The 26,324-nt window shown below is 41.6% G+C and overlaps 1 protein-coding gene across 2 annotated transcripts in view; it reads left to right on the forward strand.

Moving 5' to 3' along the window:
* The window catches only part of fkbp15b (FKBP prolyl isomerase family member 15b), a 38,991-nt gene extending 12,953 nt beyond the window's left edge, over positions 1-26,038 (forward strand). Inside the window, exons 2-28 of one of the 2 annotated variants that reach the window (XM_072432813.1) lie at positions 8,503-8,606; positions 9,103-9,181; positions 10,311-10,380; positions 10,471-10,545; positions 11,252-11,350; positions 11,529-11,678; positions 11,764-11,832; positions 12,602-12,745; positions 12,927-13,081; positions 13,149-13,197; positions 13,349-13,465; positions 13,770-13,958; positions 14,168-14,255; positions 14,321-14,430; positions 14,757-14,855; positions 14,938-15,032; positions 15,114-15,216; positions 17,052-17,223; positions 18,122-18,258; positions 19,923-20,078; positions 20,201-20,353; positions 20,632-20,721; positions 21,441-21,554; positions 21,643-21,750; positions 22,209-23,068; positions 24,373-24,475; positions 25,412-26,038. In XM_072432813.1, coding sequence (XP_072288914.1) covers positions 8,503-8,606; positions 9,103-9,181; positions 10,311-10,380; positions 10,471-10,545; positions 11,252-11,350; positions 11,529-11,678; positions 11,764-11,832; positions 12,602-12,745; positions 12,927-13,081; positions 13,149-13,197; positions 13,349-13,465; positions 13,770-13,958; positions 14,168-14,255; positions 14,321-14,430; positions 14,757-14,855; positions 14,938-15,032; positions 15,114-15,216; positions 17,052-17,223; positions 18,122-18,258; positions 19,923-20,078; positions 20,201-20,353; positions 20,632-20,721; positions 21,441-21,554; positions 21,643-21,750; positions 22,209-23,068; positions 24,373-24,475; positions 25,412-25,489 — 3,766 coding nt within the window. In that variant the 3' untranslated portion in view covers positions 25,490-26,038. Of the gene's footprint in view, positions 1-8,502; positions 8,607-9,102; positions 9,182-10,310; positions 10,381-10,470; positions 10,546-11,251; positions 11,351-11,528; positions 11,679-11,763; positions 11,833-12,601; positions 12,746-12,926; positions 13,082-13,148; positions 13,198-13,348; positions 13,466-13,769; positions 13,959-14,167; positions 14,256-14,320; positions 14,431-14,756; positions 14,856-14,937; positions 15,033-15,113; positions 15,217-17,051; positions 17,224-18,121; positions 18,259-19,922; positions 20,079-20,200; positions 20,354-20,631; positions 20,722-21,440; positions 21,555-21,642; positions 21,751-22,208; positions 23,069-23,140; positions 23,269-24,372; positions 24,476-25,411 lie in introns of those variants that run through there. The other variant, XM_072432814.1, reaches the window with a different exon arrangement.
* The last annotated feature ends 286 nt before the right edge of the window (positions 26,039-26,324 follow it).

Raw genomic sequence — 26,324 nt, forward strand, 5'->3', positions numbered from 1 at the left:
ATTGTCTAAACCCTTTACTGTTCCTCAAGTTAAATGTGACAAAAACGGACAGATTCAAAAGTACATTTAGGGTCTATATTTTTGGACTATACCTCGGAGTAAAATGACCGAATCCCGCTTCTAAAATGGTCACAGTTATTGCTTTTTAGGCCCGAACGCCACAAGCTGGCGAGAGGCCTATTAATCTCGTAAGGCCGTGCGAAGCACGGCTGCAAAAGTGCGCACGTAGTGCGCACGAAATCGAGCGCGAAGCGCTCGCCCACTTCCAAACACTCACTAACGCACTCCTTCACTCACGCACGCCCCGTGCATACTAATTAATAGTAGGAAAATGGAACATTACCGTTGTAAACGGGCGAAGCCCGTGCAAAAGTACGCACTAAACGAGCACTTTACAATATAAAGCACTCATTTGCCCTAAGTAGCTCACGAATACGTTCCCCATCTCTTGCATGTTCCGTGCATATAAGCATGTAATGCAAAAATTGAACATTATTACTGTATAGAGGGCCAAAAACACAAAGTGGGCGGAGCCCACTCAAAATTAACGAAAGTACCCGTCAGTGACCAGGGACCCACACCATGAGGTAGGAAAGCGCGAGCGCTTTCCGAAAATGTATAGTTTATGATATTTGAAAAATGGGAAACATTGTTTTCGCATCGGAATATTTAGGCCCGAGCCCCAGCAGGGCGGAGGGCCTATTGCTCCCACTGCCGAAGGCAGCGTTGCAACTGTCTGACCAAACATGCGGGCGCAGCCCGCATGTTTGGTACCCCGTCGCCCCTGGCAAGTACAGTGAACTAGCCCATGCCGAAGGCATGGATCATGCATACTTACTCCTGCTATGACAGAAATAGTCAACAATTAGTGAATGGGCGTAGCCCATTCACTAATTGTTGACAACAGCAGCGCGAAGCGCTACATTCCTCCAAAAACCCTCCTGGCATCGTCCCGTACGCGAGAGTCCATGCCGCAGGCATGGGCCATGCTTGTATCTGCTCAAATCAATGGAAGTCTATGGGGAGTGGGCGGGGCATCCCGACAGAATAGGGAGTGACGAGCGCGTAAGCGCTCGTAATGATGATTCCACCCCATGACGGCATCGGGAAGGCTTAGAGCTTTCAAACGATGTATAATTTGTTGTTATAGTGGAAACGGCTAAATTGTTTTTGCTAAAAATATTATTATTAGGCCCGAGCGCCACAAGCTGGCGAGAGGCCTATTAATCTCGTAAGGCCGTGCGAAGCACGGCTGCGAAAGTGCGCACGTAGTGCGCACGAAATCGAGCGCGAAGCGCTCGCCCACTTCCAAACACTCACTAACGCACTCCTCCACTCATGCACACCCGTGCATACTAATTAGTAGTAGGAAAATGGAACATTACCGTTGTAAACGGGCGAAGCCCGTGCAAAAGTGCGCACTAAACGAGCACTTTACATTGAGATGACGACCGCTTCGCGGTCGTCATCCCCATATAAAGCACTCATTTGCGCGAAGTACCTCACGAATACGTTCCCCATCTCTTGCATGTTCCGTGCATATAAGCATGTAATGCAAAAAATGAACATTATTACTGTATAGAGGGCCAAAAACACAAAGTGGGCGGAGCCCACTCAAAATTAACGAAAGTACCCGTCAGTGACCAGGGACCCACACCATGAGGTAGGAAAGCGCGAGCGCTTTCCGAAAATGTATAGTTTATGATATTTGGAAAATGGGAAACATTGTTTTCGTATCGGAATATTATTCTTTCTTTCTTCTTCTCGGGACCAACCCCCCTATTTTTCACCCAGTGAACATTGACGAAAAGTCACAAAAATTTGCACACCTCTAAAAATCGTGCCTCTCTACATTCTGGCTATTTCCCTTTTCTAAAATAAAAAAAATTGGCGCGTCAGCGCCCCCAAATGTACCAAAAATGCATTGAGAGATGGGAAATGACCCCAAAAAAATTTGATCGTAGAATCATGAAATTTGGCGCAGAGGTAGATGGTGACAAGAGAAGTAAAAAATATTATTACGGCAACGCCGTCCGCCCAACCAAATGTCGGCCATATTGCTTCAAAAATGGCTAAACATGACTTCGGAGTTTTTCCAAACGTCGTACTTTTACGAACTCCTCCCAGGCCGTTGGCCCTAAAAAGCTGAAATTTGGTGAAAATGCTACTGAGGAGTGGGACATCAAAAGTTATCCAAATTACATTGATACCTGTCACGGTCTCTGTGCGGCAAAGCCGCAAACTGTAGCAAGAATTTCAGAAATCTCCCAAATTTAACATTTCTGCCGTTTGCGCAGATAAAGTCCGAATTGCGTCAAATTAGAATCAGTTGTTAAACTCTTTGCCCTAAACCTACTTGAAGTGAAATAAATTAATTTGGAGCCACAGCGCCCCCTACAGATTTTATATGGAGGTTAAATATTTAGTTTTGCGAAATTATATGAAATTTGACACACAATTCAATTTTGGCCCCATCAAAAAAGTCAATGAGACCCATGTCATAATTGTTATGGCTTTGCCGTAACGATGACCGAAACCTTCCATGTTATTCCAATGGGGAAATCGCCAGAACATGTTTACACTTTAGACTTTCACAAACTCCTCTTAGGGCGTTAGACATATTAACCTGAAATTTGGTGAGACTCATCTTCAGGGGTGGACCATCAAAAGTTATCCACATTTTTATTCAAAGAGTCACGGTGTCTGTGCGGCAAAGCCGCACATTTTGCCAAGAATTCAAAATAAAATAGCTTTTTGATGGTAAAACAAAGGGGAGAAGATGTGACAGCGTCACAGATTCAGCAGTAGGCGTAATAAAAGGACAATTGGGGCGCGTTAGCGCCCCCTCCTCTTGCGGCGTGGCGGCGGCGTAGCGAGGGCCGATCATTGCCGCTTGCGGCTATATTTTTTTATTATTTTTCTTGTTCTTCTGCTTTTTGAGCTCTAATTTGACCCCCTGAACATGCTCAAAAACTCACCAAACTTTACCCAAAATTCAAAATCGGCGAAAAATCTTGTTTTTTCTGGGCCATTTTTTTTTTTGTTAAAAAATGGCGCGACAGCGCCACCGACAAAAGTCAAAATACATTGCGCCTATGGGAGACGCCCCGAGGTCAACTTTGGCGTAAAGCTACGAAATTCGGGACACGCATTCCTCTCGTGAGGACAAAAAAAAAATATCATTGTGGCCACGCCCCCAGACTTACCCTATGCCCGCAGTCTTCCTTTGAAAATGAAAACACACTGTGTTAGCCATTTTGTTCACGTCAAACTTTGACGAACTCCTCCTAGGGCGTTTTGCCCACCGACTTCAAAATCGGCGGACGTCCTCTGGACAAGTGGGGCATCTAAAGTTATTCAATTTTTTGAGATACCTTTAACGGTCTGTGTGCGGCGCAGCCGCAAAGTTGGACAACTTATTTTGGAATATTGCAGATCTAAAAATTGTTCCCATTTGATCAAAACAAGTCCGATTAGGACCAAATTTGAATCAGTTGTTCAACTTTCTAGTTTGGACCAGTTTATGATGACAAAATTTAAATGGGCGCGATAGCGCCCCCTACAGAGTGACCTTTAAATTAACATTGAAGGTCAAAAATTAGTTCTACCAAAATTTTCTAAACTTTACCCAAAATTCTATTTTGGCGTCCCGATCAAAAAAGCCAATCAGACAAATGCCTTATTTTTTACGGCGTAGTCGTAACGATGACATAAACCTCCCATGTTATCCCTATGGGAAAACCGCTAAATCTCTCGAATATCCACATTTTTCTGTTTCACACTTTAACGAATTCCTCCTAGTGCGTTTTGCCCACCGACCTCAAAATCGGTGTACGTCCTCTAGACAAGTGGGGCATCTAAAGTTATGCAAATTTTAAGGATAGCTTTTACGGTCTCTGTGCGACGGAGCCGCAAACGTTTCCCAGAATTCTGACTATTTGGCCTTCAGAGTGGCCTATAAACAGTAGTTTTTCCAAATGACATTATATTTTGCACAAAATTCTAATTTGCCATCCTGATCATAAAGTATGAGAGCCAAAGTCATATTTTGTACGGCGTAACCGTAGCGATGACAGAAACATCCCATGTTATCCTTATGGGAAAATCGTAGAATCGCTCAAATCACCACATTTTTACGCTTCACACTTTAACAAACTCCTCCTAGGGCGATTGTCCGATCAAGTTCATATTTGGAGAATATCATCTACACAAGTGGGGCATCAAAACTTATCCATATTCTGATTCTAAGTGCTACGGTCTCTGTGTGGCGGACCCGCAAATATATATCAGAAATGGGAAAACAGCGAAATCTCTGAAATGTTCACATTTACGCTTCACACTTTAACAAACTCCTCTAAGGGCAATAGCTTGATCAAGCTCATATTTGGGGAAAATCATCTACACAAGCGGGGCATCAAAAGTTATCCATATTTTTATTCCAAGTGCTACGGTCTCTGTGCGGCGGACCCGCACATTTGACCGACATTTGTGTTCATTTGCACTGGATTGGCCATGTCCAATGTGTCGCCGTCTGTCAAGTTCTTTTTTAATTCAACACAATAAGGGCGCCATCTTTATCAAGTCGAAAGCGCAGAGTCGGAAGGCCGGCGGCCTGCGAGGGCCGTTGGATGCCGCTTGCGGCTTTAATATTCTTCTTCTTCTTCTTCTCGGGACCAACCCCCCTATTTTTCACCCAGTGAACATTGACGAAAAGTCACAAAAATTTGCACACCTCTAAAAATCGTGCCTCTCTACATTCTGGCTATTTCCCTTTTCTAAAATAAAAAAAATTGGCGCGTCAGCGCCCCCAAATGTACCAAAAATGCATTGAGAGATGGGAAATGACCCAAAAAAAATCTGATCGTAGAATCATGAAATTTGGCGCCGAGGTAGATGGTGACAAGAGAAGTAAAAAATATTATTACGGCAACGCCGTCCGCCCAACCAAATGTCGGCCATATTGCTTCAAAAATGGCTAAACATGACTTCGGAGTTTTTCCAAACGTCGTACTTTTACGAACTCCTCCCAGGGCGTTGGCCCTAAAAAGCTGAAATTTGGTGAAAATGCTACTGAGGAGTGGGACATCAAAAGTTATCCAAATTACATTAATACCTCTCACGGTCTCGGTGCGGCGAAGCCGCAAACTGTAGCTAGAATTTCAGAAATCTCCCATATTTAAAATTTCTGCCGTTTGCGCAGATAAAGTCCGAATTGCGTCAAATTAGAATCAGTTGTTAAACTCTTTGCCCTAAACCTACTTGAAGTGAAATAAATTCATTTGGCGCCACAGCGCCCCCTACAGATTTTATATGGAGGTTAAATGTTTAGTTTTGCGAAATTATATGAAATTTGACACACAACTCAATTTTAGCATCCCCATCAAAAAAGTCAATGAGACCCATGTCATAATTGTTATGGCGTTGCTGTAACGATGACCGAAACCTTTCATGTTATTCCAATGGGGAAATCGCCAGAACATGTTTACACTTTAGACTTTCACAAACTCCTCCCAGGGCGTCAGCCCTATTAACCTGAAATTTGGTGAGACTCATCTTCAGGACCATCAAAAGTTATCCACATTTTCATTCAAAGAGTCACGGTGTCTGTGCGGCAAAGCTGCACATTTTGCCAAGAATTCAAAATAAAATAGCTTTTTGATGGTAAAACAAAGGGGAGAAGATGTGACAGCGTCACAGATTCAGCAGTAGGCGTAATAAAAGGACAATTGGGGCGCGTTAGCGCCCCCTCCTCTTGCGGCGTGGCGGCGGTGTGGCGGCGGCGTGGCGAGGGCCGATCATTGCCGCTTGCGGCTATATTTATTGTTTATGATTGGATCGTGACCTGAATAATCCTGATTATCGATGAACCTAATCTCTGGATCTCCTGTGATCTCGTTGTACTTTGGGAACAGATCCAGGATTTCATCACGTCGACCACTGCCCCAATTGCACTGCCCTACGATCACAACTATATCTCTAAGAATATAACCGACTAATGGGGACGTCACGATAGCAAATGTTAGTGTTACAATTAATGTGAGAGAAAAACATCACGATTTAACGATTATTCACAAGTATTGAGACCGTGACTTATCAACAGTGACATCTTTCATCTTTCTCTTCATTGCCGTGGTCTGACGTGTTACTGTTACTCAAGTTTGTGACAGGATTTACAAAATTAAACTTTGTGAAAGACAAAATAATCTTAAATTTGACAGTTTTGAACGATAGATTGAGCTAAAAGGCTTAATTTTGCTTCTAAAACTGTCTCAATTGCAATTTTTTGGTTCTTATGATTATATTTTGACCTGAACAATCACGATTATCGATTAACCTTAAACCTCGACGTCCCCACCGACTAAACTCTTTACATTTTCCGTCTGTTGACAAACTGCACATCCAAACTGAGCGTCCTCTGTCTTCAGCGCTCTTCTATTTTTACCCCGTGGCCCTCACATTGAGACGCGAGTGCGGTGCATCTCGTCACTGCAGGACTATTGTGCGGTGGCAGTGCCGTGTGAATGGGCTTTTGGCATCGCACTGCAATAAAAGAACATCATTTACTCTACATTTATGCATTTAAACATTGAGACGATCCTTTTCTTTTTCAACAACGCCCTATTGTTTTTGTTTGTGCGTGTGGTCTACAAAATACTTGTTGCCATCAACTTCCCCCCCCGAAGAAAACTTTTAATTTGGTGCATTTTTCGTCACATGGATGTTAATTTGAATCTTGATCAGTTTTATAGATGTATTTAGTTTGTGGGACTAGATTTGGCAAATAAAAACTGACAACATTTATTTTAAGGTGCTATTTCTTGGTGGTTTCAGTCTATAATTGTTGTTTCAAACTAAATTATCATTACCATCCATGGATTTAAATATTTACGGTGGATTTATTTAGATTAGATTCTGATTACACCGATTCTCTTCAAAATAGAAAAATAATATAACCAGTAAAAATACATTTTAAAATTAGTAACTAGTGAAAACTTCCGAAATTCTGAAATCACTTTTTTTTTTTAGTCCTAGGTCCAGGTCCAGTCCCAGACCCAGGTCCAGACCCAGGTCCAGACCCAGGTCCAGACCCAGGTCCAGACCCAGGTCTAGCCCAGGGTCCACACCCGAGTCCAGTCCCAGGTCCAGGTCTAGGTCCAGTCCCAGGTCTCATGTCTTGTTATAGGCAACATTTTTAGGACTGTTTCCCTTTCAAAAGATTTAATATTTAGTTGTACATTATTAATCGCTATGGCAACGATCCTAATTCCTCATCATTGAACCCCATGGATAGTTCCAGGTCCAGTCCCAAATCCAAAGTCCCAGAGACATTCACTTTTGCAGTGCAGCGAGGAGGGAGGAGGGAGGAGGAGGGTAAAACGGCTAATTCTTCTCACATGCTGCGCGTTAGCAGCGTAAGGTGAATGCGTCTACCACAGACTGTTACTGCACAGTTTACATTCACCCTGAAGAACCAGACGTCTCCTCCTCCTTTGGCGATGTCGGTGATTGTCCTGCACCGGTCGTGTTGCATCGAAGGACTACGGAATAAACTAGAGACGTGTCGGAGAGAACACTTATAATGTCCTCATGCAAACGTCACTTCAGAGTTTTCCAATTGGAGATGTTGACCGGCCGGCTTTTAACATGTCGGTTCAGGGAGATGGCAACGATTATCTGTGGAAGGAGTTCCAGGGGTCAGTACGACTCAAATTCCTGATCTTTTTTGTCGCCCGTTATATTTTTCTTATAATTTGTGCTCTCTCTGTTTTATTTTATAATTATTTTCTGTTAATATTTGGTTTGGCCGGGGTTGTTTATCTGTGAATTAGGCAGTACTGTACCTTACATTTTGAATAGACTGTGAAGTTTTGATTTTAATACTAGTGCTGGGATGAAATGTTGGAATATTGAGATGATAAACCCAATACTTGAACACATTATACAGCTATTCGTTTGTTGACCAGCTCTGTATTGTCACAACAACAACAACAACAACAAAAAGAATGTGCAAAATTGCTTAGCTCTTTCTTCCATATTTATAGAATTTTAAGCATATTTGATGTTTTGGCACCAGGCTGAGAAATAAGGGATTTGAACTGTTGAATTTTACTATTTAGTAAAAACATCTCGCATATTTGGGGATAAACAATGTAGACAATACGTGTGCAAACGTTTTTGTGAACGGCCAAAGTGTCAAGAAATCCATTCACAAATTCCTCTGTTCATTGCAGACTCAAGAAAAGGACTATCACTGTTAAACAACGGTATTAAGATTGTCGGACTTACCCTCTCGAAGGCTTGACTTCGTAGCGTTTTGGAGTGTTGTTGATCAGATTAATTTGGATTAAAAAAAGCACATAAATCCCTTGTTGATGTCCGATGTACTGTGGGAACTGGCTGGTTTGTACAACATACTTTACATTTGGTCTGAAAGTGGAACTAAAGGCCCAGAACGGGACATTGGTGTATCTCTGGGATCTTTACACCGTGTTTGTTTCGCAGGGCCAAGCTGGCGTCACTGTTCGGACTAGACCAAGAAACCAGTCGGGGCAACGAGTCTTTCCAGTACACCGCCCCCAAGCAGCCACGCAAGAACTCCAATCCAGGTATAAAAAAAGGAAGGAAGAGTCTTTTGTACCCCATTCTTTAGTCCTTGGTTTACTCCTTCTTTAGTCCCGCTTTAGTCCTTGGTTTAGTCTTTGGTTTGCTCCTGCTTTAGTCGTTGGATTAGTCCTGCTTTAGACCTGCTTTAGTCATTGGATTAGTCCTGCTTTAGACCTGCCTTAGTCCTGCTTTAGTCATTGGATTAGTCCTGCTTTAGACCTGCTTTAGTCCTGCTTTAGTCGTTGGATTAGTCCTGCTTTAGACCTGCTTTAGTCCTGTTTAGTCCCTGGTTTAGTCCTGTTTCAGTCTTGCTTTAGTTCTCTTTTTTCCCCTGGTTTAGTCCTGTTTCAGTCTCGCTTGTCAGTTTAGCAGAACTGTGTTCACACATCCGTTGCCGTGCCAGCCTTGTCGTCATTCGTCTTTCATCATATTTTTGGTCATAAATACCGTTCACTTGGTAAATAACGTGACTGAAACTGGACTTGGTTTGTCTTCCAGCTCTGCCCTCTCAGAAAGCAGCCTCTACTCCTGGAGCTCCGGCAGTTTTATTCGCCACAGCAGTACAAGCATTCAGATAGTGAGTACATTTGATTTATGCCATTCATGTTCATATTCATATTTAAAATAACAAATGGTCAAGTATCCATTTACATTTAGATTCAGTTTTCTAGAGCTTCAACCTGCCCCGGGACGACAGGTGGTTTCCATAAACTGTTCATGGCATCTTTCCTTTTTGTGCGTAATAACTTTGTCATGTAGAATAAAGGTGGACAATATTGATCAAATGTGCCGTATTTTCTGGACTATAAGTCGCACCAGCCAAAAAAAAAACATATTTAAGTTGCACTGGAGTATGAAATGCAGTTGCAAGTGTGAAAATAACAAATAATATCACAGATAAGTCGCTCTGGTAGTATATAAGTATAGATAGAAGTATAAGTCGTATCCCTGCCAAAACGATGAAAAAAGGTGCGACTTATAGTCCGGAAAATACGGTAATATCTTGTATGTTTAGCGTGAGCTCAATAACAATATTCAGACAATATTTTCACAATACAACATGAATGTGATAAAATGCGCCTCTAAATGTTGTGGTTCAGGTTCAAAATAACCACAAAATAACAGAAATATCCTTTTATACCTTTGTTTGGGCTGATTACACTGACATTTATGTTCATTTTATATTTAATCCGCTCATTTTGTTGTAATAAATACTACTACTACTACTACTACTACTACTACTACTACTACTACTACTACTACTACTACTACTACTACTACTACTACTACTACTACTACTACTACTACTACTACTACTACTACTACTACTACTACTACTAGTACTAGTACTACTACTAGTACTACTACTAGTACTAGTACTAGTACTAGTACTAGTACTAGTACTAGTACTAGTACTAGTACTAGTACTAGTACAGTAATAAAATGTAAAAGTTTTAATGATAATCCCTATTGGATAATCATTCATTTAAGTTTATTTCATAATTATGTCACGTTTCACTCAATTTGACTCAATTTTTCAGATTACGCTGCAGTATAAACCTGTTTCCACGTTCAAATACTTTCTTTTTAGTCATAATTCTTCACATAGTTTATATGCAGATAATGACAGGTTTGTCTCTTTCAACACTGGGCTTCTCTACTTAAATTAAAAGTGTCTTATTGGTGACATACTTTCACTTTTGCAGTATTAACGGTCAGTACGTGAACCAGGGCAAGCTCGGCGCCGCGATACTGGGGACCCACCCGACGAGAGAGGTGACGTTTCAGCTTCACACACGCACAGATTACGCACTTTTCCTTGAAACGGTTTTAAAAGTAATTATTTTAATATTTTTTTGTCTTCAGTACAAGCTCCTTCTGTATCTGAGCCAACAGAAGCAAGTGACCGCCGCCAAGATCCACGCCGGCTTTGTTTTCACGGTGTGCAAACGTCTCAAATATGCAGCGGGGAAAATGAAAAGAATTGTGTTGTATTGTAATTTGGGTCTTGTGGGATTTTGATTGAATTTTTGACTCCTCCCACTGCATTAAATGATTTGATTAGAAATATAAATTGTGTTGGTCATATAGTTGACAACAGTTTAAAAATAAATGAATGAATAATGTTTGGTTATCCATAGTAAAAAAATATATAAATCTTTTCTCACAACACGAAAAAGAACATTCCGAACAGTTTTAACTTAACTATGTCCATCAATTTAGATACATTTGAGTTTATAAAAGCTAATTTGAAGGTTGACTCAATCTGGCTTTATTAATTAGTCTTATTGTCCCTTTTTTGTAGTTTAATTATTGGATTTAAATGTGTTTTAGAGGCATTTCCCCAGATTTTTGAGCAGTAAAATAGATCGGAGCACAATGCAGGCATTTCTTACTTAACAAAGGTTTGTTTTTTATAAAGTATACCGACTAAAATACAATAGTAATAACAACATTTATAGTGAAAGTAATATTAACATGTTAAGTTAAGTTTTTGCAGTACTGTGTTTTCAAACATCTGGATTAAAATGGCAAAGAAATTTAAAGAAATAATTTCTGAAGTTCAGGTTAATCAGAATCGATTAAAAAAAAAAAAAAAAAAAGTACTTAACATTTTTTTTTTTAATTTTTTGGTCTGATTTTACAGGTTCAACCCAACAATTACTGCACTTTTTATGATGACCAGCGGCAAAACTGGTCTTTGATGTTTGAGTCGGACAAGGCGTCATCTGACTTCTGTAAAGAGGTATATCTCTGACCCCCACAACTTTTTTGCGAATAAAACAAAAGTCAGAGAGCGTTCGCAGAGGCGTAAACTACACCGCGAGCAAAGCTAATAATGCTAATAATAAGATACAGAGAACACAACTCGTCCTAAAACAAAAACCTACTGACATTTGACGCCGTTTTTGCCCACGTTTCAGGCGTGTCTGGCCAAAGCGAACACGGCCCCCTCTCTGGACTGCGTGGTGTCCCAGGACCTGTGTTTGGGGGAGGGACAGGGCGTGGACACCGGGGACTCTCTGGAGGTGGTCTACACGGGCTGGCTCCTGCAAAACCACATCGTCGGACAGGTTAACACTTTCATTTACTTAACAATTACATATTGAAAATAAATGAATAAATCAACCTTTTTATTTGACGTGCGTTTTGTTTTAGATGTTTGATACGAACCAGAACAAAGATAAATTGCTTCGTCTTAAACTTGGCGCTGGTAAAGTTATTAAGGTGAGTCTTGCTGTGATACCGTATTTTCCGGACTATAAGTCGCACCAGCCAAAAAATGCATAATAGAGAAGAAAAAAACGTATATAAGTCGCACTGGAGTATAAGTCGCACCAGCCAAAAAATGCATAATAGAGAAGAAAAAAAACTTGTATAAGTCGCACTGGAGTATAAGTCGCACCAGCCAAAAAATGCATAATAGAGAAGAAAAAAACTTGTATAAGTCGCACTGAAGAATATGTTGCACCAGCCAAAAAATGCATAATAGAGAAGAAAAAAACATATATAAGTCGCACTGGAGTATAAGTCGCACCAGCCAAAAAATGCATAATAGACAAGAAAAAAACTTGTATAAGTCGCACTGAAGAATAAGTTGCACCAGCCAAAAAATGCATAATAGAGAAGAAAAAAACATATATAAGTCGCACTGGAGTATAAGTCGCACCAGCCAAAAAATGCATAATAGACAAGAAAAAAACTTGTATAAGTCGCACTGGAGTATAAGTCGCACCAGCCAAAAAATCCATAATAGAGAAGAAAAAAACATATAAGTCGCACTGGAGTATGAAATGAGTATAAAAGTGTGAAAATAACAAATAATATCACATATAAGTCGCTCTGGAGTATAAGTATAAGTCACACCCAGTCCAAAACTATGAAAAAAGGTGCAACTTATAGTCCGGAAAATACGGTATTTAGTTTGCATATTCGAGTTGTGATGAAGAGAAAATTGCCTGTGCATTTGACCCGTCTTCCCTGTGCGTGTGGCCAGGGCTGGGAGGAGGGCATGCAGGGGATGAGCAAGTCGGGTCGTCGTCTCATCATCGTCCCTCCGAACCTCGCGTATGGGTCCAAGGGGGTCCCAAACAGAGTCCCCCCGAACAGCACGCTCATATTCGAGGCAGAAATCAGAAGGGTAACTGTCATTTAAATCTGAGACCTTTCATGCTGCTTTTTCTTCACTGTGCACGTTTATTCACGGAATTCTCTAACGTTCATTTTATTTCTTATAATTAAAAGTATTGGTTGATGGTTTTGTGATTATTAGAACACATGAATCTGATAGAATGCATTTCTTTTTTGTTCCTTTTGTTTAGGTAAAGTTTTCCAAAGACAATGGCTCAGACCGGGGCAGTAGTAAAGACTCGGCTGCTCCATCCCCTGCCCCTTCTCCAGCCCCCAGTGTGGAGAGTCTGCCCCCTGAACCCATCACACAACCTCATCCAACCCCCACCGGACCAGGGAGACCAACGTAAGGCCAAAACGACGCACTAAATAGTTATCAATATGGACTTTTTAAGCTGATTTTGCTCTTTCAGGGAGCCACCGCTGCGGACAAAGTCAAACTCACTCAGTGAACAACTTGCGGTAAATGGCCACTGTTCATTTGTCCTTATTATTGTGGACATATAGTGCTCTCTCCACTGATGCAATGCATTGCCTTAATATGATATTAGATATAAAATATTTATATAACAATTATGTTAATAATTAATGATAATATGTGTCTATATTCTAGCACCCCGATGCCACTAAAGCCAAGTTGATCTCTCGTATGGCGAAGATGGGACAGCCCATGTTGCCCTTCATAACTGGAGTGAGCAGCCAACCTGAATCCAGTGACTCTGAACTTGAGGTGAGAAGAAAATACATCACAGAAAATCTGACAAACTGATGAAGATGAGACTTCTTTATTCAACTATTTATGTATTTTATTTTGTTTACGATTGATCCCACTTGGATTACACAGACATAGTTATAGATTGTATTGGTGATTAGATGTAGGTTACTGTGAAAGCTTTAATGACTGCGAATGCTTTAATGACTGTGAATACTTTAATGACTGTGAATGCTTTAATGACTGTGAATGCTTTAATGACTGTGAATGCTTTAATGACTGTGAATGCTTTAATGACTGTGAATGCTTGAATTCCCTCCAGGACACCAGTGGTACGAGGCTGAAGGACCGGCCTGCTGTGCCCTCTCCGGTTCAGATGACCACAGCATCTTCCGGGTCTGGTCTTCACACGGTCCATCCTCAGCCTCACTCTGTTCCAGCTCCTTCTGCCCTCCTGCCTGTGAGCTCTGTACCCTCACACTCTCACCCCGGGACCGTGCACGCATTCCAGGTATGAACAATTTAACCTTATTCTACTGACATACACATGACAGCAGTAAAAAAAAAAGTGTAAAAGACTTTCAATACATGTGAATAGTACCAGTCTACGTAAATTGTATGCCTTTTCTTTTATTAAAGTGTTGATACATGCAAATACATCTTGAGGTTCTGCAACTGAAATAATTACAGACCCGATGTAATCCTTCTCTAATATCCTAGCCGTACCCCTACACTCAGAGCTCCACAGCCGCCTCCCAGCTGCAGCCTGTGGGCCCAGTCTACCCTCCTCAGACCACCTCTTACATGGGTGAGTCTCCCTGCACCGTTACTGCACACGTTTGAATGTTCTGGCTTAACGTGTGGTGACTTTAGGCTCTAGTGACGTGACGTCCTTCCTGATGACCGAGGCTCGGCAGCACAACACGGAGATCCGGTTTGCCGTCTCAAAAGTGGGAGATAAAGTGGAACAACTGGCCACAAAGGTTATTATGATATTATTGTTGGTGCATCTTTTGGAGGATTTGTAGAAGAAGTGGGACTGTAGACCAAGCTGTCTTAAGTATTTGATGTCGTTGATTATCAGTTTGTCAATCATTTGTGGCCTAATTTTGTTTAGGAAAGTCCTATTTACAAGTGACCGAGCCGTTTCTTGCTTTCTGTTCACCCAAAGAAGAATGTCCAGAATGCAATAGTTCAAAAGAGAAATCTAGAAATCACTTTTGTTTTAATCAAGACAATATAGATTAAGGGGACATATTGTGGTCGTTGGTCATACAACAGCATGTACTGACAGAGCTCGGTTTGACAGATCGATGAGCTGCAGAGACAGGGAAACCCCATGATGGCTGTGCCTTCTATGTCAATGGAAACCTCTATGATCATGCAGAGCATCCAGAGAATAGTCCAGGTAAAACCTTCAATTTGTATCTCTTTTTGTCATGTACATTTTGGAAAATGTGAAATATTCTTATGAGACTTTTACCCTGTAGGAGAATGAATGTCTAAAGAAGGAGGTTTTTGACAAAAGCTCTCGAATCGAGGAGCAAAATCACAAAATCGGTGAGCTCATCAACCAGAACCAGAGGTGAGTCCTGAGCCGTTTCTCACCTTGAAGATTCTTCAGCATTTGTATAGTTTTGAGTGGCTTTTCGTGCATTCTGTCCAGGTACATGGAACAGAGCCACCTGCTGCTGGAACAGAGGACCGACACGCTCAAATCCACCAGCGAACACAACACACAGAGACTGCTGCAGGCCGAGCAGGAGAAGGTGAGAGCTCACAGCGATAATCCTCATCAGTGTCTTATTTCATCAACCCTGAACATATGCATAGATTTATAATACAAAAAAAGAAGTTTAAATGTGTTCTGTTAAGTTTGAATGAGGCAAAAAGAGAGAAACCGCAAAGTTGTTTAGGAATTTGATTGTAACTCAAATATATTTGGACATTTTCAGAGGAGGGATAGTGAATATACAGGTGGAGCTTTAGAAGGGTTGAATAATAATATCATATTGCAAACACATATTCCTGACCGTCTCCAGTGCGTTTTTCAGTGTGTGTGACTCATTCGTGTAACTGGATTATCCTCGCATACCTTTCCTATAATGTACGGTGTCGTTGCTTCACCTTTTACTCCGCAAATGAACTCTAACATGTTTTATATGTGTATTTTCTTTTTGCTTGGGACCTCGGGCTAACGATAAAACATTTGGGTATGGCTGCATTTGCTCGCCTTGTCTCCTTAATTCTAATGCAACGCTTGAGTGGAACTGTGCTGTGATTTGCCGCTGCTGCTTTTGCTTTGCTTTGGAGAAACCTAGCGTGTTTACTGCTCTCTCTTCTCAGCCTCCACCTCTGGACATGGGCTTGGACCAGGTGAGCCCCGACTCTGTGTGTTCACCCGTCAGACTGGGGTCAAAACACGGGCTGAACGTTATAATTACAAAGCCTTTTAAAGATACGGGCCAAACGGGATGCGTCCTGAGAGATGAATTCATAAATAGGTGGCACCAGTAAATCATCGGTAAATAAATGCAGTATTCGAATAAACTTTGGACCAGCCAGGGGAAAATCTAAGTGTTTAAATAGAAGCAGCACATTTGCATGAAAAAAACATACATTAAAAGACAAAACGGTGGAACCACAGCATAACGACTCACATTCACCTTTAGGGATGTCAAGATTATTAGGCTAATCAATAATCATGGTTATATTCAGGTCACAATACAATTGTGAGAACCAAAAAATAATAATCGTGACCAAAAGTATTTTTTTGTTCAATATATTGCCCAAAAACTGTCCCCAATGTAAATAACTGTTTATATCTGGCTGTTTTTGTCACGTTTTCCTTTATTTTGTCTTTCGGAAAGTTGCATTTTCATAAATCCGGACACAAACTTGAGGAGCAGTAACATGTTAAAACCAGGAGCATGAAAGAAAATTAAAGATTTCACAGCTGTTTAGTCACAGTCTCAGTGATCGTGATTAATCTTAACACGAAACTAAACTCCTACTCACAATAAACACCAACAATAAAGCACCATTCCGGGCATTTAGATGTAGAAAATATTTTAAAACTGCACTTAGAACTATGGCTCAACTCAAATATGAATGTAGAATGTAGAATTTAACATTTTCAGTTGTGATTTTAGTGCCTTGTGTCTTTTTCAATGGATTTTAGACTTAGTCCTTGACACTGAGCGAACTAAATTGTCACAAATCTCTAAAATAACAACGAAAATGCTCAGAAAAATAAACACAGCGTTTATAACATGGCACAGAAACGCTTTATTGAACCAAAACCTCGATCCAACATTGACCTCAGTCTGACCGCCGCTAATGCTGATCACGTTTGCTTCCATCACGCTTCATTAACGAACTAACTTTTGATTCCTCTTTGTTTCTTTTGTCTCTTCTTTTTTTTTCCGCTCACTCTTCACAGGAGCGTCGCGTCACTTGCTTTATCCATCTCGGCCTTCACACGTTAACTGTCTCTAAGCCCGTCTAGACCTTTTTTTTTTGTTTCTCACTCTCTGTTCCCACGGCCCACGTTTCCCTCCGTCTCACCGAGTTTCCGCTGTCCTCGTTGTTACGTCTTCTCTAGGTGCGACTCACGGAGGATTTGGCTGCGTCCACGGCCCGCCTGGCTCAGCTGCAGCTGGAGGCGTCCGCGCATCAGCAGAGGGCGATGGAGCTGCAGAGCAAGCTGAACGCGGCGCTGCAGGAGGGCGAAAACCACGGGCAACAAGTGGCAACGCTGCGGAGTCAACTGGACGGTCTGTATGAGGGGCCAGAGGCATGAGATTAGAATAGTGTCCCCTGCCTCGTTACTCTTGTAAAGGTTTATGTCAATGAGTTTTAATTCAAATATTATGTCAACTATGTCAATAAAACGTTAAAATTCATAGGCTTTTAACAAGTGCAATCTATAAGCAGAAGCGTCCTGTAAATGACGGAGAATAATAAATAACGGTTTCTCTAAATTGATATAATGCTTGAATGTCCACAATGAATTAATATTTTAGTAGTTGACCAGCCAAATGGTTATTTTTATTGAACATTGAGACTTTTTAAATACATTATCAATGAAATTAAAAGTTGAAATGGGATGACTGAAGGCTTTTACATAGATCAGAAATAGTTTTTGGTTTTATTTTTATTTTGACCTAATAATGTCACCGTCTTTGTTTATGAAATACTTTAAAATGTATTTCCATATGCGTTTTATGAGTCTGTATAGTCCAAATAACAATTATGATTCTCAAACTTTGACTCCGATCACCGTATTATCCGGACTATAAGTCGCACTTTTTTTTCATAGTTTTGGCCGGGGTGCGACTTATACTTATATCTATAATGATATACTTATATGTGATATTATTTTGTTATATTTTAACACTTGCAACCACATTTCATACTCCAGTGCGACTTGTATATGTTTTTTTCTTCTCTATTATGCATTTTTTGGCTGGTGCTAGTTATAGTTCGGAAAATACGGAATTATTTTACAGTCGACCATTCACGATTGGCCAATTAATCAGGTCATTTAGTACAATAAAGATCTCAGTGATGCAGCAAAAGGAACAGATCTATAATTGTGGCATAGGGTTTATGTAAAAGGCATGGTTTGACCTGTCTTGACGTCTTTGTTGCTGTGGTAACTGTGTATTTCAGAGCTGAAGGAGGAGGCAGAGCGGCACCAGGCCCAGTATCGCTCCGAGAAACAGAAACGCAAAGAACTGGAGCTCCGGGTGAACAACGTGGAGGAGGAGCTGCAGGACCTGAAGACCGACAAAGACGCTCTGGAGAGGGTGAGTTTATGAGTTTGTCCCACAGTTACAGTTTTTAAGTCAATCTATAGGAAAGTTACATTTTTTGAACTAAATTAAGTTTAGTTTTTCAGTTCAATTAAAAGAAATGTAATGATTTTATTAGCAAAATTAAGTCCTTTCTGCTCGGCCTTTCCTTTGAAAATGTCTAAATGTGTGGAGCGGTGACGTGTTAAAAAATCAAGAAGAAGAAAAGCTCGGATTTGATTATTGTTTTGGTCGTGATGATAATAATCGCGAATAATCATAAAATTGTAACGTTTATTCTCATAATAATCGCTTCACTGACATTTGAAATTGTTACATCACTATTAGCTCAAACGATGTAAAAAAAAAAGTAAACAAAAGAGCCCTGGAACATAAAAAATGCATAGTAGAGAAGAAAAAAAACATATATAAGTCGCACTGGAGTATGAAATGCGGTTGCAAGTGTGAAAATAACAAATAATATCACATATAAGTCGCTCCAGGAGTATAAGTATATAAGTATAAGTCGCACCCCGGCCAAAACTATGAAAAAAGACTTGTGTTCCGGAAAATACAGTATTTATTGTTTGTATGTTTTTTTTGCGTTAGGCTGCCCCAAATAAATTGTCTGTTTGCTGTAACCCGAGTCAACATTTTTTAAGTGGGTCGGACGGTAGGCAAATTCTTATTTTTTTTACTTTGAAGGCAAAAAAAAAGATCAAAATTTTGTCATTTTTTGAATCGGAGTGACCGCCAGGGGTCAGGCTTCAACAGTCAATGACGGAAAACGTCTCTATCAACCCGATCGGGAGACTAAATCTCACGATTTTAAGATATTTCAATCGACCTTTTGTACGCCGTTATCCTTTATTTTGGTAGCGAAGGCAAGCGGGGGGAACATGCGGGGGACACGGGCGCCGCCATGTTTGTTGTGATGACGCTGCTGGGGGTGTTTCAATCCCAGAATGCATTTGCGTAAGTCAAATTTCACACCCTGACAGAGGGTGACATTACTATGGACATGTCAGTGGCGCCGACAAGAGCAAACTAAATTGTAAAAGGCAACAAAACGACTCCTACGCGCGGTCTGTTTTGTTACAGACGCATGTGGAGGACTGAAAATGAAGATGTGCATGCGGTGCGCAGTGCGTTAACAGTTCTTTGAGATGAAAGATAGGTTTACCAGCGTGATAAAAATATTTGACACGGTGGTTCAGGAAAGACCGGTCGGTCAGTTGGCGAAAAAATTGAGAAAATAAAAGATTTTGACGTTTTTTCAACAAAATGCTGATATATTTTTTTTCAGTCTGCTAGTTTCATACCGGGTCGGTCGGGTTACGGCAAACATATTATTTTGCCTAGCCTTAACAGGAAACTTTTGAGTAGAGAGTCAAATAATTAACATCTGCGACTCATTAATGACACAGACTAACAATTTAAGTGTTTCCTTCTGCTGTCTATTTATCACAGGTAACGTTTTTAATGACCTTTTCAATTTCAAAAAGGTTTAAATTAATTTTGGTTATTGTGTCAGCTGTGTTAAGTTGTTTAAATTTCATCGTTTATCGTGATATTTTCTGTAACAAAATACCGCAGTTCAAACAGTTCGTCACCGTGACTGGCCCAGTGGAACAATCCGACGAGTTACAGGCGGTGAACGCATTTATCACGTTTTGCAGACTCTCTCAGAGCGCAAGAAGAAGTGGCAGGACGAGCGCCAGCGCAGAGACGAGGAGCTGGAGGAGCTGCGCAGGAGCAGTCGGCAGGACCTGGACAACCTCCGCGCTCAGCTCCGGAAAGCGCGCTCCAGCAGCGACAACGCCGTGTCCGAGCAGGTCACTCCAGACGTCCGCGCTTCACGTCCGCGGACCCTCGACAAACCGCCGCGCTCGGTGACACCGTCGAGGCGTCCGTCGCTGCTGCTCTCGTGTCACAGCCGGTTCTTCTGTGCCCGCAGTTGTCCCAGCTGCAGGCGGAGCTGGAGGAGGAGTGGAGGGGGAAGTGTGACCAGGCAGTGACCGCGGCCAGACGGCAGCACATCAGAGAGATGAGCGACGTGTGCGAGCAGCGGGACGCCCTGCGGGAACAGCTCCAGCAGCTGCAGGACAAGGTTTGGCTTCAAAAGGACGGCGGAAATGACTTTGCTTTACTACAAGTGATTAGACATTACTGTTCATTTTAGGGGCAACAGGGGTAAAAGATTTAATTTACTGTAGTGTAAATAAATGTGAATGATAATAAAGTGCCACAGATTCCATTTACAGTAACATCCTTAGTTTGGATTGTACAGTTGATATAAAACTAGTGCAAAGTGCAGACGTCCATAAATTATAACTATGGTATTATAATAAAGCCAATACAATTTAATGTTTTCTCTTGTTTTTTCAGTTTGCGCTTGTGAAGCAGTCCAGAGAGACCGAGGAGCAGACTTTACTTCAGCAGCAGAGTCGAGCTGAACTGCACGCGCTCAAAGAAAAAGTACAAACACAATAATTTACCGTTTCTATTCTTTCATGTGTGTTCATGGCATATTGTATCGTTACGATTGCCGTATTTTCCGTATTATAAGTCGCACCTTTTTTCATAGTTTTGGCCAGGGTGCGACTTATCTGTGATATTATTCATCATTTTCACACTGACAACCACAAGAGGGCGCTCTAGGCTCTAAACGACGCAGAAGAAGAATCTGCACTTCCTCTACCTCTGGAGTTTGTGGAGTTGTTTAGAAGTGACACAGAGGAAGAAGAATTCAATGGATTTAGTGATTTGGGGTAAAACTGATGCTTTAGTAAACTTGTTAGCATGTTCTTTATGCTATAGTTATATCTGAATAACTGTTCATATGTTACGTTAACATACCAGACACTTACCACAGTTCTGTCTGTGCCTCATGTAGCTGAAGGTGTTAGCGTTAGCATACGTCATGTAGCTGAAGGTGTTAGCGTTAGCATACGTACACCTATTCACCATGTTCTCTCATCTGTTATTATTTTAAACTGCATTTCAAGATGAAATGTCTGTTCTTGGTCTTGGATTTGATCAAAGAAATTTCCCCCAAAAATGCGACTTATACTCCAGAGCGATGTTTTTTCTTCTCTATTATGCTTTTTTTGGCTGGTGCGACTTATACTCCGGTGCGACTGATAATACGGTAATCACTTCTCGCATTTATTGTAATGTCACTTTTGTTTACACAGTTTACAGCACTGGAGAAAGAGGCAGCAGCGGCTCAGGAGAAGCTACAGCGAAGAGTCTCGGAGCTGGAGGACGAGCTGGAGGAGTCGGGGAGTTCGCGCGATACTGGCGCAGAGGTACAGATTAGTAAGACGCCAAATACTTTACATTCAATTCAAGTTTTACCACGTACTCGTCATTGCGTTAACGTCGGGGACTTTGCAGGTGAAGCGCGTGATGAACGGCGTTTTCCATTCACTTCGAGGAGAGTTCGAGCTCGGTGAATCGTACAGCGGACAGGCCATTCTGGGCGTGATCGTCACGACCATCAAAGTGAGTCCTGCATAAGAACGTCACGGTTATTTAGGTTCATCCATAATAGGGTTGTTGTTGTTGTTGTTGTTGTTGTTGTTGTTGTTGTGGTTGGTAGTGTTTTATGGCGTTTGGCATCCGAGTGTTGCATTACATCCATAATAGGATTATTCAGGTGACAATATTATCCTAAGAACCAAAAATAATCATATCAGGACGATTTTATAAGCAACAAAAGTATTATTTGTTCAATGCATTATTTTTATTCTTTCTAAAAATGTGTATTATTCTCTATTTCAATTATTTATGTAGACATACATTTTCCATCACAATCGAAAAGGAGCAGAGTGAAAGAAAAGAAAAAAATCTTTCAAATATACTTTCTTAAAATGTCATACAACAAATACAAAATGGTTCTGGTTTGCCAAATGTGTTTATTCTGGGTCAGTTTTACTCGACGTGAACGTTCTTCTTTACAGAACGTCACGCTGCAGCTGCTCAGCGGTTCGGAGAGGCCTTCGGCGACCTCCGGTAAAAAGGACGAGGACGGAGAGTCGGAAGAAACGGCGGACGAAGGAACGACGCGAGAAGAAGCGATCCACGTGAACGGAGAGCGAGAGGTCGGCGAGGCGGAGGAGACGGAAGAGACGGCGGCCTCTGAAGTCGATGAAGCGGAGTCGGATCGGGAGAATGAGGTTCAGAAAGTCGAGGAGGCACTTTTAGAGCAGAAGACGGTGGAAACGGAGACGTCCAGAGAAGTGCGTACGGAAGAATGCACAGGGAACGTAAAATCTACAACTGCTGAGCGTAAAGCGGCCGAAGAGGAGGAAGAACGAGAAACGCGGCAGGAAAAAGACATTTGCCCATCAGTTCAAGCGGCGGCGGCGACGGCGGCGGAACGAAGAGAAGAAGAGAAGCCCGAGCAAGGTTCAACAGAAGAAGTGTCGACCGAGGCGGCGACAGATGACGATGCAACAGTCCAGACCGACGTGGAGAGGAGGAAACACAAACATGTGCAAGGAACAGATGCTCCTCCTCTTTTTGGACCGCCGGCCAACCCCCCTCCACCTCCAAATCCCCTCCAGGACGGCCCACCAGAAGACACAAATCCCCTCCAGGACGGCCCACCAGAAGACACAAATCCCCTCCAGGACGGCCCACCAGAAGACACAAATCCACTTCAGGACGGCCCACCAGAAGACACAAATCCCCTCCAGGACGGCCCACCAGAAGACACAAATCCCCTCCAGGACGGCCCACCAGAAGACACAAATCCCCTCCAGGACGGCCCACCAGAAGACACAAATCCACTTCAGGACGGCCCACCAGAAGACACCAGGTGAGTTGTGAGCAGCAGAGATGATGCTCACAATGTGCTTGAAAAGTAACGCCACTTTCCTTTTCTAAACAGAGAAAGTGTGATACTGGAGAGCTGCCACTATATTATCCAAAGCATTTAAGCCTTTAACATAATCACCGCAGTAACCCTGATTAAACTGATGCTGCTAACGACTACGCAAATGATTAGTCTTTATTGTGTTGTTTCATTCATAATAAAATGTATTTGTCTTAAGGTGCACTATGTCCGTTATCAAACCTTCTTTCTCTTTGAAGATTGTTGTTGTTTTTCCTGGAATGTTCCACAAATTAATAATAAATTATAATAAAGCGTAATTTATACAGCACTTTTTTGGACATTCAAAGCCATTGCATTATTCTTTCACTCCACTCGTAATGACGCTGCCCTGGGGCAGATTGATGGTAATGAGACTGACAATCAGCGCCATCAGCCATTCTGATCTTCACTTACAGTTCATATACACGTCTCCCATCTAAGCACTGACCAGGCCCTGCTCAGCTTCAGAGAGGCAGGTGATAGAGACGTGTGCATCGTAAACACGGCGTTTGATGCTCAAACTATGGCTCCATAGCAACTTGGCTCGTCTGAAGATCAGAGGGACGCTTGACCCAGTCTGGGTTGTTTTGCATCTGGGCTAAAGACTAACTCACTTTAAGTTAAGATTTCTGGTAAGGTTTTAGTGACACTAATAAACTTATTTTATTAGTGACGTGTGAAGGGACCAGATAACTGACATAGATATCATGAAATAAACCAGTTACATACTTTAATGTGCAGATGGGATTCACCGTCCATGTGTGTGAAGAGAGTTAGACGTAACCCTGGGTCCGAGCCATGGGAGACGGAGCATCTCGCTCTATGAATGTGACCACCAATACTGGCAATAAAACATGTGTAATTGAATACATAAAACGTGGATAAGTTAAAACCATTCTGTGGAACATTCCAGACAAAGCATTCACATTTTCATGAAACAAGCCGAAAACTTGCACAGTGCACCCAAGATTACTCTAGAGCACCCATGATTACCCTCAGATATATCATCGATTGAACAATCTAACATGTCATTTGAATGGCCATTTTTAAATCAAGATTATTCTAAATGAAAGTGATTCCGCCCCTGAGTCTGCTTTTACTGTGTAGTTATCTGTTCTGTAGACTGCATGCGGTCCCAGTCCTCTAACTGACTTCTCGTTTCCTGCCCCTGCTAACATGTTTGTGACCTCACACGTGTCTTGTCCGTCCTCTCCTGTCCCCCTCTGTCCCCTGTGCTATTCTCTCAGTCTGACTGGGAGAATGGACGAGGAAAATGGAGAGGAGCCATTTTTCGACGTTCCCGTTAAACCCTTCGAGCCGAGCCGCGAGGAGGAAGAGGAGGAAGAGCTGGTAAGATCTGTCGAGTTCAAAGAAACTCTCAGATGCGACAAACTAACACATGCCCTCGCTGCAACCGCTGTAACCTCTGTATTTATGTCACGCTTCTAATTTAAAGGCTGATTGCAAGTGTTTGACAATAGAAGTCTCTGGGGAAATCAAACTGTTGCTCAGAAGCTGACAGCAGTTCTCAAACTCTCCTCCGAATAGCGCAACGTATCACACGGAATAATTCAAATGAAAGACGTGCCTTGTAAATATATTCTTTTAATGCCTGACTTTGTGCACTAATACAGTTCCCACGCGTCCTAGAAAACCTGGAAAATAATTGGCCTGTTTTCCAGACATGGGAAATGCACAGCAAATTAGAAAAAGGGTCAAAACTTCTGGAAAATGTGTGTTTTTGTCCATGAAAATATCTCCATCCTTAGTTTATGAAAAGCCTTTACATATCACCAAAATGCAAAAAGTTACACATATTTTATACCAAAAAAAGAGACTACCAGTAAATTAAATTGAAAAACGGTAGAGGACTCGAGAGAAAAAATCTTTGTTCGAAAAAAAACTATACAAATTGAGGTTATTTATTTGCACGGTTCCATAATTGAAAATGGAATTAGAGCAAAGCACGGGAACCCTTTAACACTTTCATTTTCAATTGAAAAGAATTCCAATATTTTCAAAGATTTACGATTCAAGTGCCGACCGGAAGAATACACAACAACCACTATTTTAAAATCCAAAGTGCCACAGAACTCTTTTTTTTCATGATTGGCGCTCGACAATGTTTTGGTGGCCGGTGTGACGTGACATCTAGTCAACAAAAATCTGCGATGGTTCAAAAAAAAGGTTGAAAATAAATGCCAATCGGTTTACATTTGCATCTACAGTAACTTTAGCCCATCTAAAGCTTGTTCTGTGCTCACTCTGGCTCCCTCTTGTGTTCAGAGCTTGAAGGGGCGCCCTCCTCCTGCTCCGCTGTTCGGTGAGGACGATGAAGACGACGACTTGGACTGGTTAAACTGAGGCAAAACCCACAGGAAAACCTCTCTTGGGACATTGAAATGAATCTCCTGCTCATGAACTTTTTTCCACATGAAGTCGGACAACGGGAGTGACATCTGCTGCCTTAACTGCGTAACGGTGAACAACAAACTCAAATCTAATTCTGTGAAGGGATAGTTTAGTGTTTTTAAATTAGCGTCTATCTACCAGGATGTGAAAATGTAGAAAGGGTGATTTTCCAAACGTAGCATGTTCTACTCGGTATTTAACAAGTTCCGATATCTACCACGGCCACATTACTTTAATCCGTAAGTGCCTCATGCCGTTACATTTCAAAAACTAAACTATCCCTTGTTTTAAGCATTGACACTGATAACGACGCAACGGTTTTCAATAATTAGGTGATTTCTGATAGTGTCTTAAACTTTATACTTGCCACGGCTGTCGAGCTTCGCGCATACGTTCCAATCTGTCTTTGTTTGTGATTTTGCTGCTTAGAAAAAAAAAAACATCTTTTACACAGATTTGCTACTATGACATTAATTATTGCAAATAAATGACATAAAATGCTGCCGGTCTTGTTGTGCCTTTATTAATTAACTTATGTAGCAAGACCCCTGACCATGGGCAGAAAGTGTTGTCCGTTCTCAACGTCTGAAACGCTCCTGTCAACCTGATTTGCTGCAGAGCCCAACGGAAACATCGCACCTGCATCACATGTCACCGCTGTTATGTTTGCTGTAGAGACAACTGTGAAGACGAAGAATGAAAGGACAAATGGAAAAGAACATGTGTGAATGAAAATGCTGAAATAAATGTTTATTACACAATGTTGTCGTCATTCAAATCCATATTA

The sequence above is a fragment of the Eucyclogobius newberryi genome, unplaced genomic scaffold, assembly GCF_026437365.1.
Source record: "Eucyclogobius newberryi isolate DKJ021-1_F unplaced genomic scaffold, fEucNew1.0.hap1 SCAF_6, whole genome shotgun sequence".
Lineage (NCBI taxonomy): Eukaryota > Metazoa > Chordata > Actinopteri > Gobiiformes > Gobiidae > Eucyclogobius > Eucyclogobius newberryi.